The following is a 14,617-nucleotide window of genomic DNA, read 5'->3' as shown; positions in this document are numbered from 1 at the left end:
TAAGTTTGGTGGACAAAATACAATTCATAATTGGGGTGAAAATAGTGACTATGAGAGGCAGCAGCAGTGAATTACAGGAGTGAGATTAATTTAGACAGTTGGTCTTACAGGAGAGAGGGTTATGCTATGAGGAACTGGTCTTAAATTGATCCAGCCACAAAGATGAGAGAAGGGAACTGGGAGTAGTTAGCCAGCAGGGCAGTTAGCTAAGAGATAGGTGGGCCAGCATTCTGTTGGGTCACCATTTGGATTAGGAAGAATGGCCAAGACTAAGCCCCTTACCTTGAAGAGCTTAATCTAATTGAGCAGGAGTGGTTATATTATGCGTTTGAGAATCAGAGAACATCCCAAGACTCTGTCATATGATTATGAACTAAACATGCCTTACAGATTCCAGGAATGGAGAATAAAAGAGTTTAATGTGAGTTACAGCAGTGAGGGAAAGAAGGCCTCAGGGAGAAGTCTCCAGTTCAGCCTTGCATGGCAGATAATGGTGTGGAGGGAAAGGGAATGGCTGGTGAGAGCACAGGAGGGAGGACTGGAGCAGTGAGGAACAGTGAGAGGACTGGCCTGTGCGAATATTTTATTTCAAGACCATTTGACCGATAGAGTTTCCTGTGGTCTAGATTTTGCTGATTGCACACTTACAGTGTAGTTCAGCAATTTTCATCTGTCCTCAGTATTTCCTTCAAATTAGCAGCCGGACGCAGTGGCTTGATGACATTCAAGTTTAGTCTCTTTGGGAAGACTATAGATAGAACTGGTTGTTCTTTTTTCATATCAGTAAAGATATGTGTAGGGGTCTGGGATTTCATTTTACCCTGCTTTAATAAGCCAATAATTAGCCTGTTACTGTTTCACATCCTTAACTTCATGTAGCTCTCTCTTCTGTTATTTCAAGTAGTGCTAAAAAATATAACAGCTTGCTTCCTGAGATAATAGGTCTCTGTTCCCCTCCCTTACTTTTATCTAGACCACCTCTTTTCTTCATTTCTGTCATCCCTATCTTGCTCATTTTTAATTCTTTTCTGTGTGGGAGTCCTTTCCGAGGAAGGAGCTTGGGAAGGTTAGTTTCATGAGTTTATAGGACTAGACTTCTCCAGCTCCTTGGGGTCTCACTAGGGATCCCTTGCAATGGACAGTGTCAGTTACTGTGTCAAATCAGCCCCCATTGCTTTTCATTTAATAGTTGTTGGTTATCTTGGGATTCTTCTGTTCTCAGTTGTCAGATGCCCTTTTGCTTCCCTCCACTTTGTTCTGGACAGCTGGATAGCACTTAATGTCTTATGGCTGTTGATGTTTTTGCCCTACCCACTTGTCTATGGGGATTTATGAGGATACTTCATCTTCTATTTTGTTTTAAATGTTATTCATGGACTTTCTGTGTTGTTATCTAGTTGCTCTGTCTGGTGTTTGTTTGTTTTTATAATGGGTCTTGCTCTGTCATCTCAGGCTAGAGTACAGTGTCATGATCACGGCTCACTGTAGCCTCAACCTCAGCCTCCTGAGTAGCTGGGACTACAGGCATGCACCACCGTGCCTAATTTTTGTTTGTTTTCTTGTGGAGATAGGGTCTCGCTATGTTGCCCAGGCTTGTCTTGATCTCCTAGGCTCAAGTGATCCTCGTGCCTCAGCCTCCCAAAGTGCTGGGATTACAGGTGTGAGCCACCACGCCTGGCCCTCTGGGTTTTTTTTGTTTTTGTTTTTGTTTTGAGACAGAGTTTTGCTCTTGTTGCCCAGGCTGGAGTGCAATGGCACGATTTCAGCTTACTGCAACCTCCACCTCCCAGGTTCAAGCGATTCTCCTGCCTCAGCCTCCGGAGGAGTTGGGATTACAGGCATGCGCCACCACGCATGGCTAATTTAGTATTTTTAGTAGAGATGGGGTTTCTCTATGTTGGTTAGACTGGTCTCGACTCCCAACCTCAGGTGATCCGCCCGCGTCGGCCTCCCAAAGTGCTGGGATTACAGGCGTGAGCCACTGTGCCTGGCTCCCTCTGTCTGTTTTTATGTGAGGGTTCAGAAATATCGAAAGACTACATTGCCATTGCTACAGCTGTTGCCCCAGAATGCTCATCGTAGGTTCTTTAGTAGGATGATGACACAATCATAAGTAGAATCATAGGTCTCACAACATCTTTTATGGTGTAGAGATAGTGTGGTCCGAGTACATTTGTTCTGGCTGGTCTGAGTACGGTGTTGTTTACAACTAATTGATCACAACCAGTTACAGATTTCTGTGTTCCTTCACTCCCACTGCTTCACTTGACTAGCCTTAACAAATGTTCTTTAATTTTTTCTTTTCTCTAGATTCAGAAGTGTTTTGGCCGTAATACCCAGTTAGCAGATTCCCATGGAAATAATAGCTTCTTATCATTACTCTTTTCAGGTTCACTAAGAATCTTTCCCCAGACAAAATCAACTTGAGCACCCTGAAAGGGGAGGGTCAGCTGACCAACCTGGAGCTGGATGAAGAGGTTCTACAGAATGTACTGGAGCTGCCCACCTGGTTAGCCATCACTCGGGTCTACTGCAACAGGGCCTCCATCCGGGTGAGAATGAGGGTCGGAATGCTGCTGTTCTCTTCGGCCAGCAGGCCTGCCTTCTGGAGGGTCAGCTACCACAGCCCTGAGACTTTGCTTTCCTCTTTCAGATCCAGTGGACAAAGTTGAAGACACACCCAATTTGCTTGGTAATGACCTTTCTTGATTGCAAGTAATCAAAGGGGGGTGGCCAGGGTAGGCTTTTAGAAGATGAGGGAGAAGGCCGGGCGTGGTGGCTCACGCCTGTAATCCCAGCACTTTGGGAGGCCGAGGTGGGCGGATCACAAGGTCAGGAGATCGAGACCATGGTGAAACCCCGTCTCTACTAAAAATAGAAAAAATTAGCCGGGCGCAGGGGCGGGCGCCTGTAGTCCCAGTTACTCGGGAGGCTGAGGCAGGAGAATGGCGTGAACCCGGGAGGCGGAGCTTGCAGTGAGCCGAGATTGCGCCACTGCACTCCAGCCTGGGCGACAGAGCGAGACTCCGTCTCAAAAAAAAAAAAAAAAAAAAGAAGATGAGGGAGAAAATGATAGGCTAACCCTTTTAGGACTGGGGGGTGTCTCCTTATGTCCCTGTGAGCTTCTCTCTGAGACAGTGTGACTGTTGTCTGGGCTTATTCTGGAACTGCTGTGTGGTATAAGATTAGCACTGGGACACAAGACCCAGGACTTCTCAGTTATTTTCTCGGTTTTAGTGTAACAATTATGGCTGCCTAGGCTCTAACCTTAGACTTTCCTATTTTCCCTTGAAATCTTTTTTTTTTTTTTTTTTTTTGAGATGGAGTTTTGCTCTTATCACCAAAGCTGTAGTGCAATGATATGGTCTTGGCTCACTGCAACCTCTGCCTTCTGGGTTCAAGCGATTCTCCTGCCTCAGCCTCCTAAGTAGCTAGGATTACAGGCATGCACCACCATGCCCAGCTAATTATGTATTTTTAATAGAGACAGGGTTTTGCCATGTTGGCTAGGCTGGTCTCGAACTCCTAACCTCAGGTGATCCACCCGCCTCAGCCTTCCAAAGTGCTGGGGTTACGGGCGTGAGCCACCGCGCCTGGCACTCCTTGAAATCTTGACAGAGGAAAAATTAGAAGTTTGGTTTGGGCTGGGTGTGGTGGCTCATGCCTGTAATGCCAGCACTTTGGGAGGCAGAGGTGGGTAGATCACCTGAGGTCAGGAGTTCAAGACCAACCTGACCAACCTGGTGAAACCCCATCTCTACTAAAAGTACAAAAAATTAGCCAGGGGTGGTGGTGGCGGGTGCCTGTAATCCCAGCTACTCGGGAGGCTGGGGCAGGAGAATTGCTCGAACCTGGGAGGTGGAGGTTGCAGTGAGCCGAGATCACCCTCCAGCCTGGGCGATAAGAGTAAGACTCTGTCTTAAAAAAAAAAAGAAGAAGAAGAAAAAAAGTTTAGTTTGGATTGACTGTTGAACGATTATCAGTTGAGGGTCCTTCAGAGGCTGGACAATGTGTGTCTTTATCCCCAAAACTGGAATCCCCAGGAACAATAATATTCCTGCAACTTGGATTTGTGTTTTATCTTTTTGCTCTGAGTTCATCCCGTACTTGTCATGAGGTTCTGCTGCTAATGGAAATGGAAGGGGGAAAATGAGGACTCTCCTTGCATTTTAGTTTGTTCGTTCATTCGTTCATTCATTCATTCATTCATTCAGTAAATATTGATTGTCTGCCCACTGTGGGTATAGCACTTGACTAGGCTCTGGAGCACAGAGATGAATGACACAGTCTGTGCTGTCATTGTGCTATGTGTGTATTTGTGTAAATGCTTAGCTCTCCTTGACTTTTATTTCAGTGTCTGGATAAGGTAGAGGTGGAGATGAAGACATGTGAGGATCCTCGGCCCCCCAATGGACAGTCTCCCATTGCCCTTGCTTCAGGACAGAGGTTAGTTGCTTTGAATCCTGTTATTTCCAACATATTAATTGCTCTAGATCCCCTTTTAGTTAAAAAATAAAAACTTTTTATTATGGAAATTTTCAAACTTACACTAAAGTAGAGAAAATGGTATAAGAACCCCCATATACCCAAGATCTGATTTCAACAATTATCAACACTTTGTCATTCTTCTTTTTTTTTTTTCTTTTTTTTCCCGAGATAGAGTCTTGCTCTGTCACCCAGGCTGGAGTGCAGTGGTGTGATCACAGCTTACTGTAGCCTCGACCTCCTGGGCTCAATCAGTCTTCCTGCCTCAGCCTCCCAAGTAGCTGGGACCACAGGCACACATCACCATGCCTGGCTAGTTTTTCATAGCAATAGGGTCTCACTATGTTGCCCAGGCTGGTCTTGAACTCCTGGCCTTAAGCGATCCTCCCTCCTCAGCCTCCCCAAAGCCCTGGGATTATGGATGTGAACCACCATGCCCAATGTTGTCATTCTTTTTTCTTTTTCTTGCCAGTTTGTGTATGTGTATGTATGTGCATGTGGACACTATAGTACTTGAAAGCAAATCTCAGAAACCATATGATTCCACTTGCAAAAACTTTTTTTTTTTTTGAGATGGGGTCTCACCCTGTCACCCAGCCTGAAGTGCAGTGGTGTGATCTTGGCTCACTGCATCCTCTGCCTCCCAGGCTCAAGTGGTTCCCCACCTCAGTCTCTTAAGTAGCTGGGGCCACAGGCATGCCCCACCATACCTGGCCAATTTTTTGTAGTTTTGGTAGAGATGGTTTCACCATGTTGCCCGGCTGGTTATTAACCCACCTGCAAATACTTTCATATCATGTCTTTAACAGACAAGGACTGGAAAAAAAATATATTGCTATCACATTAAAAATAACAGGCCGGGTGTGGTGGCTCACGCCTGTAATCCCAGCACTTTGGGAGGCTGAGGTGGGCATATCACCTAAGGTCGGGAATTCGAGACCAGCCTGGCTAACAGGGTGAAACCCCATTTCTACTAAAAATAAAAACTCCGTTTCTACTAAAAATAAAAAAAAAAACCAGCCAGGTGTGGTGGCAGGTGCCTGTAATCCCAGCCACTCAGGAGGCTGAGGCAAGAGAATTGCTTGAACCCGGGAGGTGGAGGTTGCAGTGAGCTGAGATCGCACCATTGCACTCCAGCTTGGGCAACAAGAGTAAAACTCCATCTCAAAAACAAACAAAAAACAAAAAACCTCACAAGAATTCCTTAATATCATCTAATGCCTGTTTCATAATCAATTTTCCTGAATTATCTCTAAAATATATATATATGTATACACATATATTTTTTCTTTTTTTGGTTTTGTGACAGGGTCTCACTCTGTCACCCAGGCTGGAGTGCAGTGGCACGAACTTGGCTCCCTGCAACCTCCACCTCCTGGATTCAAGTGATTCTTGTGCCTTGGCCTCCTGAGTAGCTGGAATTACAGGTGCCTGACACCGCACCTGGCTGATTTTTGTATTTTCAATAGAGATGGGGTTTTGCCATGTTGGCCGGGCTGGTCTTGAACTCCTGACCTTGGGTGATCCACCTGCCTCAGCCTCCTAAAGTGCTGGAATTACAGGTGTGAGCCACTGTGACTGACCTAAATATATATATTTTTTACAGAACAATATGGATCAAAAGAAGTCCATACTTTATATTTGGGTGATAGGCCTTTTAAAGTTCTTTAATTATATCCCACCACACACACATTTTTAAATATACTATTTATTCTTTGTAGGAATTAAATAATCTTTTCTAAAGAATTTCCCTTGTTTTGTATTCTGACTGATTGTATCATCAAGGTGTCATTGAAAATGTTTCTCATTTAATCTGGTAGATTTAAAGGCTTGCCCTGATTCATTTTGTTTGCTTTTGTTTTCTTGGTAAGAATACTTCCAAGGGGGTGAAAGGTCTCTCTCTGGCCTCTTTTCTTTTTTTTTCGTTTTTGAGATGGAGTTTTGCTCTTGTCGCCCAGGCTGGAGTGCAATGGCACGATCTCCGTTCATTGCAACCTCCGCCTCCCTGGTTCAAGCGATTCTCCTGCCTCAGCCTCCCAAGTAGCTGGGATTACAGGCATGTGCCACCATGCCTAGCTAATTTTTTGTATTTAGTAGAGATGGGGTTTCACCATGTTAGTCAGGCTGGTCTCAAATTCCTGACTTCAGGTGATCCACCTGCCTCGGCCTCCCAAAGTGCGGGGATCACAGGCGTGAGCCACTGAGCCTGGTCTCTGGCCTTTTTTCTAAAGGCATTAATCCCATTAATGAGGACTTTTCCTTCAGGAGCTAAACACCTTCTGGAGGCCTCATCTCTAAAACTGTCACATTGGGCTATTAGATTTCAACATATGATGAATTCTGGGGAAACATAAGCATTCAGACCATAGCACTGAGTAACATTATAGTGTATGGGTATACCACAATTGGTTTATCCATTCACTAGTTGATGGTCATTTTATTTCCATTTTTTGGCTATTATGAATAATGCTGCCGTAAACATTTGTATACAAGTTTTTGTGTGGTCATGTGTGCTTTTCTTTCTCTTGGGTAAATACCTAGTTATGGTATTTAGGGGAGGATTTAACTTTTTCAGAAACTGTCAAACTTTTCCAGAGTGGCTTACCATTTTATATTCTTTTTACATTTTGCATTCTTTCCACCTTGGCCTCTCAAAGTGTTAGGATGATTACAGATGTGAGCTACTGCGACTGGCCTTATATCCTACATTTACTCTTTCTATATATTTTTTTGTATGTCGTACCTTTACAGTCATTATTCTTCCTGATGTTCATATCTCCCTGTCTTTGGCCAGTTAGAGCCTTTCCAGGTGAGCTCCTGTGTCCTTTTGACAAGACCCCAGTAATCTTTCTGCTTTTAGGTAGAATAAGATGTTTGAGGATTCAAGGCCAAGCCAGGTGGATCATTTGAGGTCAGGAGTGGTAGCACGTGCCTGTAGTACCAGCTACTTGGGAGGCTGAGGCAGGAGAATCGCTTGAACCTGTGAGGCAGAGGTTGCAGTGAGCCGAGATTGCACCATTGCTCTCCAGCCTGGGCAACAAGAGCGAAACTCTGTCTCAAAAAAAAAAAAAAAAAAAAGAAAGAAAACCAAAGAATCCAAGCCAGCACAATCAGCATAATTTAAAAACACTTTATTGAAATATAATTCATATACCATAACATTCATCCATGTGAAGTGTACAATTCAGTGGTTTTTACTGTATTCACTGGGATGTACAACCATGACCACAATCAATTTTAGAACATTTTCATCACCCAAGAGAAACCCCATACGTATTAGCAGTCACTCCTCATTCTTCCCTGCCTTAGCCCTAAGCAACCACTCATCTACTGTCTATGTCTATTCCGAACATTTATATAAATGAAATAATATACTATGTGGTCTTTTGTGGTTGACTTCTTTCACTTAGCATAATGTTTTCAAGGTTCAAGCATGTTGTAACCTTAAAAAGGAATAAAGTACTGTTATATGCTACAGCATGGCTGTTTTATGTAAATGTATAGTCATTTGTGTCTTACTACTTTAGCTTAACATTATGTTTGTGAGAGACATCCATTTTGTTACATATATTTGTAGTTCATTCTTCCTCATTACTGTATACCATTCCATTACCTGCATATGCCACAATCCGTTTTGTTGTAGACGTTTCTAGTTTCTGGTTCTTTTTTTTGTTTCTTGAGACAGAGTCTTGTTCTGTTGCCAAAGTTGGAGTACAATGGTGCGATCTCAGCTCACTGCAACCTCTGCCTTCCAGGTTCAAGCGATTCTTACACCTCGGCCTTCAGAGTAGTTGGGAGTACAGGCATGTGCCACCACCACCACACCCAGCTACTTTTTCTATTTTTCGAGACAGTCTCACTATGTCACCCAGGCTGGAGGGCAGTGGTACGATCTCGCCTCACTGCAATGTCCGCTTCCCAGGTTCACGTGATTCTTCTGCTTCAGCCTCCCAAGTAGCTGGAACTATAGGTGCCTGCCACCACGCCTCGCTAGTTTTTTATTTATTTATTTATTTTTTATTTTTAGTAGAGACTGGGTTTCACTGTGTTGGCCAGGCTGGTCTTGAACTCCTGACCTCGTGATCTGCCTGCCTTGGCCTCCCAAAGTGCTGGGATTACAGGCGTGAGCCACCATGCCTGGGCTCTCCTGGCTAATTTTTGTATTTTTAGCAGAGACAGGGTTTTGCCATGTTAGCCAGGCTGGACTCATCCTGGTCTCAGGTGATCCACTTGCCTCAGCCTCCCAAAATGCCGGGGTTACAGGCTTGTAGAACTCTTCTCTCTGATGAATTTGGTGGTCAATCATGACTCCGTGTATTTGTCAAAACCCACAGAGCCAGCCGGGTGCAGTAGCTCACACCTGTAATCCCGGCACTTTGGGAGGCTGAGGTGGGCAGATCACAAGGTCAGGAGTTCGAGACCAGTCTGGCCAACATGGTGAAACCCCATCTCTACTAAAAAAAAATACAAAAATTAGCTGCGCGTGGTGGCATGCACCTGTAATCTCAGCTACTCCGGAGTCTGAGGCAGGAGAATTGCTTGAACCTGGGAGGCAAAGGTTGTAGTGAGCCAAGATCACACCACTGCACCCCAGCCTGGGCGACAGAGCAAGACTTTCTCGGGGAAAAAAAAAAAAACCCACAAAGCCATACACCACAAAGAATGAGTTTTCCTGCATATAAGTTAAAAATATGTAATGAAAGAGAATAGTGCTGCTGTGAACCTTCTTGTATGTATATCTTGTGAACATATATATACGTTTCTATTTTATATACCTAGCAGTAAAATTGCTGGGTTATGGTTCTGTTTTTGTAAATATTGCTATATAGTTATTCATAGTGATTGCACCAGTTTTCCCTCTAGCATTACATAAAAGTTTTAGTTGCTCCATATCTGGTATTGTCTATCTTTTCATTTTAATCATCCTGGTGGGTGTGTAGTTGTATCACATTATGGTTTAATTTATATTTTTCCAATGATTGGTTTATTGGAATTTCGGATATTGTCTTTCATAAAGCACTTGTGTAAGTGTTTTGCTCATTTATCTTTGGGTTGTATTTTTCTTAATTTGTAGAAATTCTTTGTATATTCTGAAAACAAGTACTTGGTTAGATACATGTATTGCAGATATCTTCTACTCTGTACGGAATACTAAGATACTGATCACTCTTATTTTTTTTTTTTTTAATTTTTTTTTTTTTGAGACGGAGTTTTGCTCTTGTCACTCAGGCTAGAGTGCAATGGCACAATCTCAATTCACTGCAACCTCCACCTCCTGGGTTCAAGTGATTCTCCTGCCTCAGCCTCCTGAGTAGCTGGGATTACAGGTGCCTGCCACCACGTCTAGCTAATTTTTGTATTTTTAGTAGAGATGGGGTTTCACCATGTTGGCCAGGCTGGTCTCGAACTCCTGACCTCAGGTGATCCACCTGCCTCGGCCTCCCAAAGTGCTGGGATTACAGGCACGAACCACTGTGCCCGGCCCACTCTTAATTTTTTAAATTATTGAACAGAAATTATTCTGATGTAGTCCAGTATATCTTTTTTTTCACTTTATGGTTAGCAATTTTTGTATCTTGTTTAAGGAATCTTTCTATCCTAAGGCAGGAAGAGAGTCTCCTATATTTTCTTCTAAAAACTTTATTGTTTGGCTTTTCACATTTAAATCTCTAGTCCGTCTTGGAACTGATTTTTTTTGTTTGTTTGGTGAAGGTAGGCATCAATATTAATTTTTCTCTTTATGGATAGCTGCAAACTGACCATGCACCATTTATTGAAAAAACTATCTTTTTCACACTGCACTGTCACCTTTGTCATAAATCTAGTGACTCTCAGCATAGTTTTGATTTATGAGTGAGGTTGAGGATCATTTTCTTTCTTTCTTTTTTTTTTTTTTTTGAGACGGAGCCTTGCTCTGTCACCAGGCTGGAGTGCAGTGGCGTGATCTCGGCTCACGCCTCCCGGGTTCAAGCAATTCTCCTGCCTCAGACTCCTGAGTACCTGGGACTACAGGTGTGCACCACCACATCTAGCTAATTTTTGTATTTTTAGTAGAGACGGGGTTTCACCATGTTGGCCAGGATGGTCTTGATCTCTTGACCTCGCGATCTGCCCACCTCTGCCTCCCAAAGTGCTGGTATTATGGTGTGAGCCCCTGCACCCGGCCTTTTTTTCTTTCTTTCTCTTTTTTTTTTTTTGAGACAGGATCTCACTCTGTCACTCGGGTTAGAGTGCGGTGTCACGATCACAGCTCATTGCAGCCTAGACCTCTTCAGGCTCAGGTGATCCTCCTGCCTCAGCCTCCCAAGGTGCTGGGACCAAAGGCATGTACCACCGTACCTGGCTAATTTTTTCTATTTTTTGTAGTGACCAGGTCTCACTATATTGCTGGGCCGAGCTCAAACTCCTAGGCTCAAGTGATATGCCTGCTTTAGCCTCCCAAAGTGTTAGGATTACAGGCATGAGCCACTGTGCCCAGCGTTTTTTCTTTTCTCCTTTTTCTTTTTTTTTTTGTTTTTCTGAGACAGAGTCTCACTCTGTCACCCTGGTTGGAGTGCAGTGGCGCAATCTTGGCTCACTGCAGCCTCAGTCTCCTGGGCACAAGCGATTCTCCTATCTCAGCCTCTCAAGTAGCTGGGACTACAGGCATGCACCACCACACCTGGCTAATTTTTAAATGTTTTTGTAGAGAGTTTTTGTAGAGAGGGCATCTCCCTTTGTTGCCCAGGCTGGTCGCAAACTCCTGTGCTCAAATGATCCTCCACCTTGGCCTCCTAAAGTGCTGGGATTACAGGTGTGAGTCACTGTACACAGCCTCTTTATGTTTAATATATATTTGCATTTATTTCTTCTGTGACCTGTCCATACTTGGTCCCACTTCTGTCAGGCTCTTGCTCTTTTTTCTCTCTGTTTTTTGAAGTTCTTTATACATTAGGGATACTAGTTCTTGATGACATCAATTCCAAATATATATATTTTTTTTCAGTTTGAATTTTCAGACCTCCTTTTATCTCTTGTAATGAGCAATGATTTCACCTACATGTCAAGAACTGCTGTTTTCTGGCCGGGCGCGGTGGCTCAAGCCTGTAATCCCAGCACTTTGGGAGGCCGAGACGGGCGGATCACGAGGTTAGGAGATCGAGACCATCCTGGCGAACATGGTGAAACCCCGTCTCTACTAAAAAAAATACAAAAAACTAGCCGGGCGTGGTGGCGGCGCCTGTAGTCCCAGCTACTCGGGAGGCTGAGGCAGGAGAATGGCGGGAACCCGGGGGGCGGAGCTTGCAGTGAGCTGAGATCCGGCCACTGCACTCCAGCCCGGGCGACAGAGCCAGACTCCGTCTCAAAAAAAAAAAAAAAAAAAAAAGAATTGCTGTTTTCTTCACATCTAGAGGGACTTTATGTCCTTCATTCCTCTCCTTTTGCCATTTCTGTCCTCTCACTGTGGAAGTATAGCTATATTCTTTGGGAAGCCAATTGATCCTTGAATAGCACAAGTTTGAGCTGCATGGGCCCATGCATATGCAGATTTTTTCCAACCAAATGCAGATCAAAAATATTGCAGGGTGCCACCCACATGGATAGTCGACTTTTCATATATGCAGGTCCCTCAGGGTTGACTGTGGGATTTGAGCAGATTTTGGTACATGAGGTGGTATTGGGGGGGTCCTGGAACCAGTACTTTCATGTACCAAGGGATGACTGTATTTGATAGGGTCAAGGTGGGACTGATTTTGAACCTCTTATTCACCTGGCTGTACTGCTTTTCTTTCCACTACCTTTGCAGAGTATGCTCCATCTTTGAAGATTTTTTTTTATTTTTTATTTTTTTTTGAGACCAGGTCTTGCTGTCGTGTCTTTGAAGATTTTGTAGAAACCCTATGTCTCTTTTCTGTAGTTATACTTCCCCTCACAGACATTATCTAAATATTAGATAGTTTGTGGTCTATAAAAAGATTTATCAATTTATTCTTTCTAACAGGAGGGAGATTGTTTCAAGGTCAACTCTTTCTCTTTTATTCCATTCTTTAAAAAAAATTTATCATTAAAGAAAGTACTGTCCTTGTACGGTGGCTCACGCTTGTAATCCCAGCACTTTGGGAGGCCGAGGTGGGCAGATCACCAGGCCAAGAGATCGAGACTATCCTGGCCAACATGGTGAAACCCCGTCTCTACTAAAAATACAAAAATTAGCTGGGCTTGGTGGCACGTGGCTCCCAGCTACTTGGGAGGCTGAGGCAGGAGAATACCACGAACCTGGGAGGCGAAGATTGCAGTGAGTCGAGATCACGCCACTGCACTCTAACCTGGCGACAGAGTGAGACTCCATCTCAAAAAAAAAAAAAAAAAAAAAAGTACTGCAGCCAAGCACAGTGGCTCATACCTGTGATCCCAGCTATTTCTTTTTTTTTTTTTTTTTTTTGAGACGGAGTCTCGCTCTGTTGCCCAGGCTGGAGTGCTGTGGCCGGATCTCAGCTCACTGCAAGCTCCGCCTCCCGGGTTCCCACCATTCTCCTGCCTCAGCCTCCCAAGTAGCTGGGACTACAGGCGCCCGCCACCTCGCCCGGCTAGTTTTTTGTATTTTTTTTTTAGTAGAGACGGGGTTTCACCGTGTTAGCCAGGATGGTCTCGATCTCCTGACCTCGTGATCCGCCCGTCTCGGCCTCCCAAAGTGCTGGGATTACAGGCTTGAGCCACCGCGCCCGGCCTGATCCCAGCTATTTCAGAGGCTGAGATGAGAGGATCACTTGAGGTCAGGAGGTCAAGGCTGCAGTGAACTGTGCTCATGCCACTGTTCTCCAGCTTGGGTAACAGAGCGAGACCTTGTCTCAGAAAAATAAAAAAAGACTACTGTATTATCATTATAAAATAATTTAAACATCCCGCGGGGCCGGGCGCGGTGGCTCAAGCCTGTAATCCCAGCACTTTGGGAGGCCGAGACAGGCGGATCACGAGGTCAGGAGATCGAGACCATCCTGGCAAACACGGTGAAACCCCGTCTCTACTAAAAAATACGAAAAACTAGCCGGGCGAGGTGGCGGGCGCCTGTAGTCCCAGCTACTCAGCAGGCTGAGGCAGGAGAATGGCGTGAACCCGGGAGGCGGAGCTTGCAGTGAGCTGAGATCGGCCACTGCACTCCAGCCTGGGCGACAGAGCAAGACTCCGTCTCAAAAAAAAAAAAAAAAAAAAAAAACATCCCACGTAAAGACTGTGCAGAAAGTCTCCCATGATTCTGATTGTTGGTCTGCCTCATTTGTTGTAGTGAATATGGCTTTGCCGAAAAGGTGGTGGAAGGGATGTTCATCATCGTCAATTCTATCACCATCAAGATTCGCTCCAAGGCCTTCCACGCTTCTTTTGAATTGTGGCAGCTCCAGGGCTATAGTGTCAACCCCCACTGGCAGCAGAGTGACCTTCGCCTTACCCGCATCACTGACCCCCACCGAGGAGAGGTGACAGCCCCGTCATTGTGAGGGGAGAGAATGGGGAGAGATTCAAAGTCGGACTAATTAAAGGATATTATTCCCACTTTGTGGATTTCCTCAAATGTTCCCCATTCCTGGGAGCCCAGAGGCCTTTCTGTCCAGTGTTACTGCTACATCCTTTCCTTAATTATGGATCCCCAATTCACTGCTTTTTCTTGGTGGGATCCCAACTGAGAGTGCTGGGAGTCTCTGCTTTGCCAGTTTTTTTTCCTTGGACTTCTTGCTTCTTGGTTAATTTCATTCACAGGATGAAGGATTTTACTTTCTCTCCTTCCAGGTTTTAACATTTAAGGAAATAACTTGGCAAACACTCCGAATTGAGGCAGATGCTACAGACAATGGTGATCAAGACCCAGTCACCACTCCATTGAGGCTTATTACAAACCAAGGCAGGATCCAAATAGCCCTCAAAAGAAGAGTAAGTGTGTTCTCTGGCCTCATGAAAACTTCCATCTCTTATACTATGAGACAGCCTGGATTTGGTATTCCCTTATTGTTTGGAATGTTACTGGCCCCTGGAATGGCAGTTGAAAGGGGAAGGCCTATAATTCAGTGTTGCCCAACATGCTCTAGTAATAGAATGTTTCTACCTTCCTGTTTTCTTAGTTTTGGAAACTGCAATTTTTACCCATATGTAGGGACACTGA

The 14,617-nt window shown here is 44.5% G+C and overlaps 1 protein-coding gene across 1 annotated transcript in view; it reads left to right on the top strand.

The window, feature by feature from the left end:
• BLTP3A (bridge-like lipid transfer protein family member 3A) overlaps positions 1–14,617 on the top strand; it is a 77,654-nt gene that overhangs the window by 28,423 nt on the left and 34,614 nt on the right. The window contains exons 2-6 of the mRNA XM_011729168.3: positions 2,390–2,552; positions 2,654–2,692; positions 4,355–4,446; positions 13,748–13,937; positions 14,248–14,388. Coding sequence (XP_011727470.2) covers positions 2,390–2,552; positions 2,654–2,692; positions 4,355–4,446; positions 13,748–13,937; positions 14,248–14,388 — 625 coding nt within the window. The remainder of the gene's footprint in view (positions 1–2,389; positions 2,553–2,653; positions 2,693–4,354; positions 4,447–13,747; positions 13,938–14,247; positions 14,389–14,617) is intronic.

The sequence above is a fragment of the Macaca nemestrina genome, chromosome 5 (assembly GCF_043159975.1).
Source record: "Macaca nemestrina isolate mMacNem1 chromosome 5, mMacNem.hap1, whole genome shotgun sequence".
Taxonomy (NCBI): domain Eukaryota; kingdom Metazoa; phylum Chordata; class Mammalia; order Primates; family Cercopithecidae; genus Macaca; species Macaca nemestrina.
Note: the sequence above shows the minus strand (reverse complement) of the source record. Positions and strands in the feature narration are given on the sequence as shown.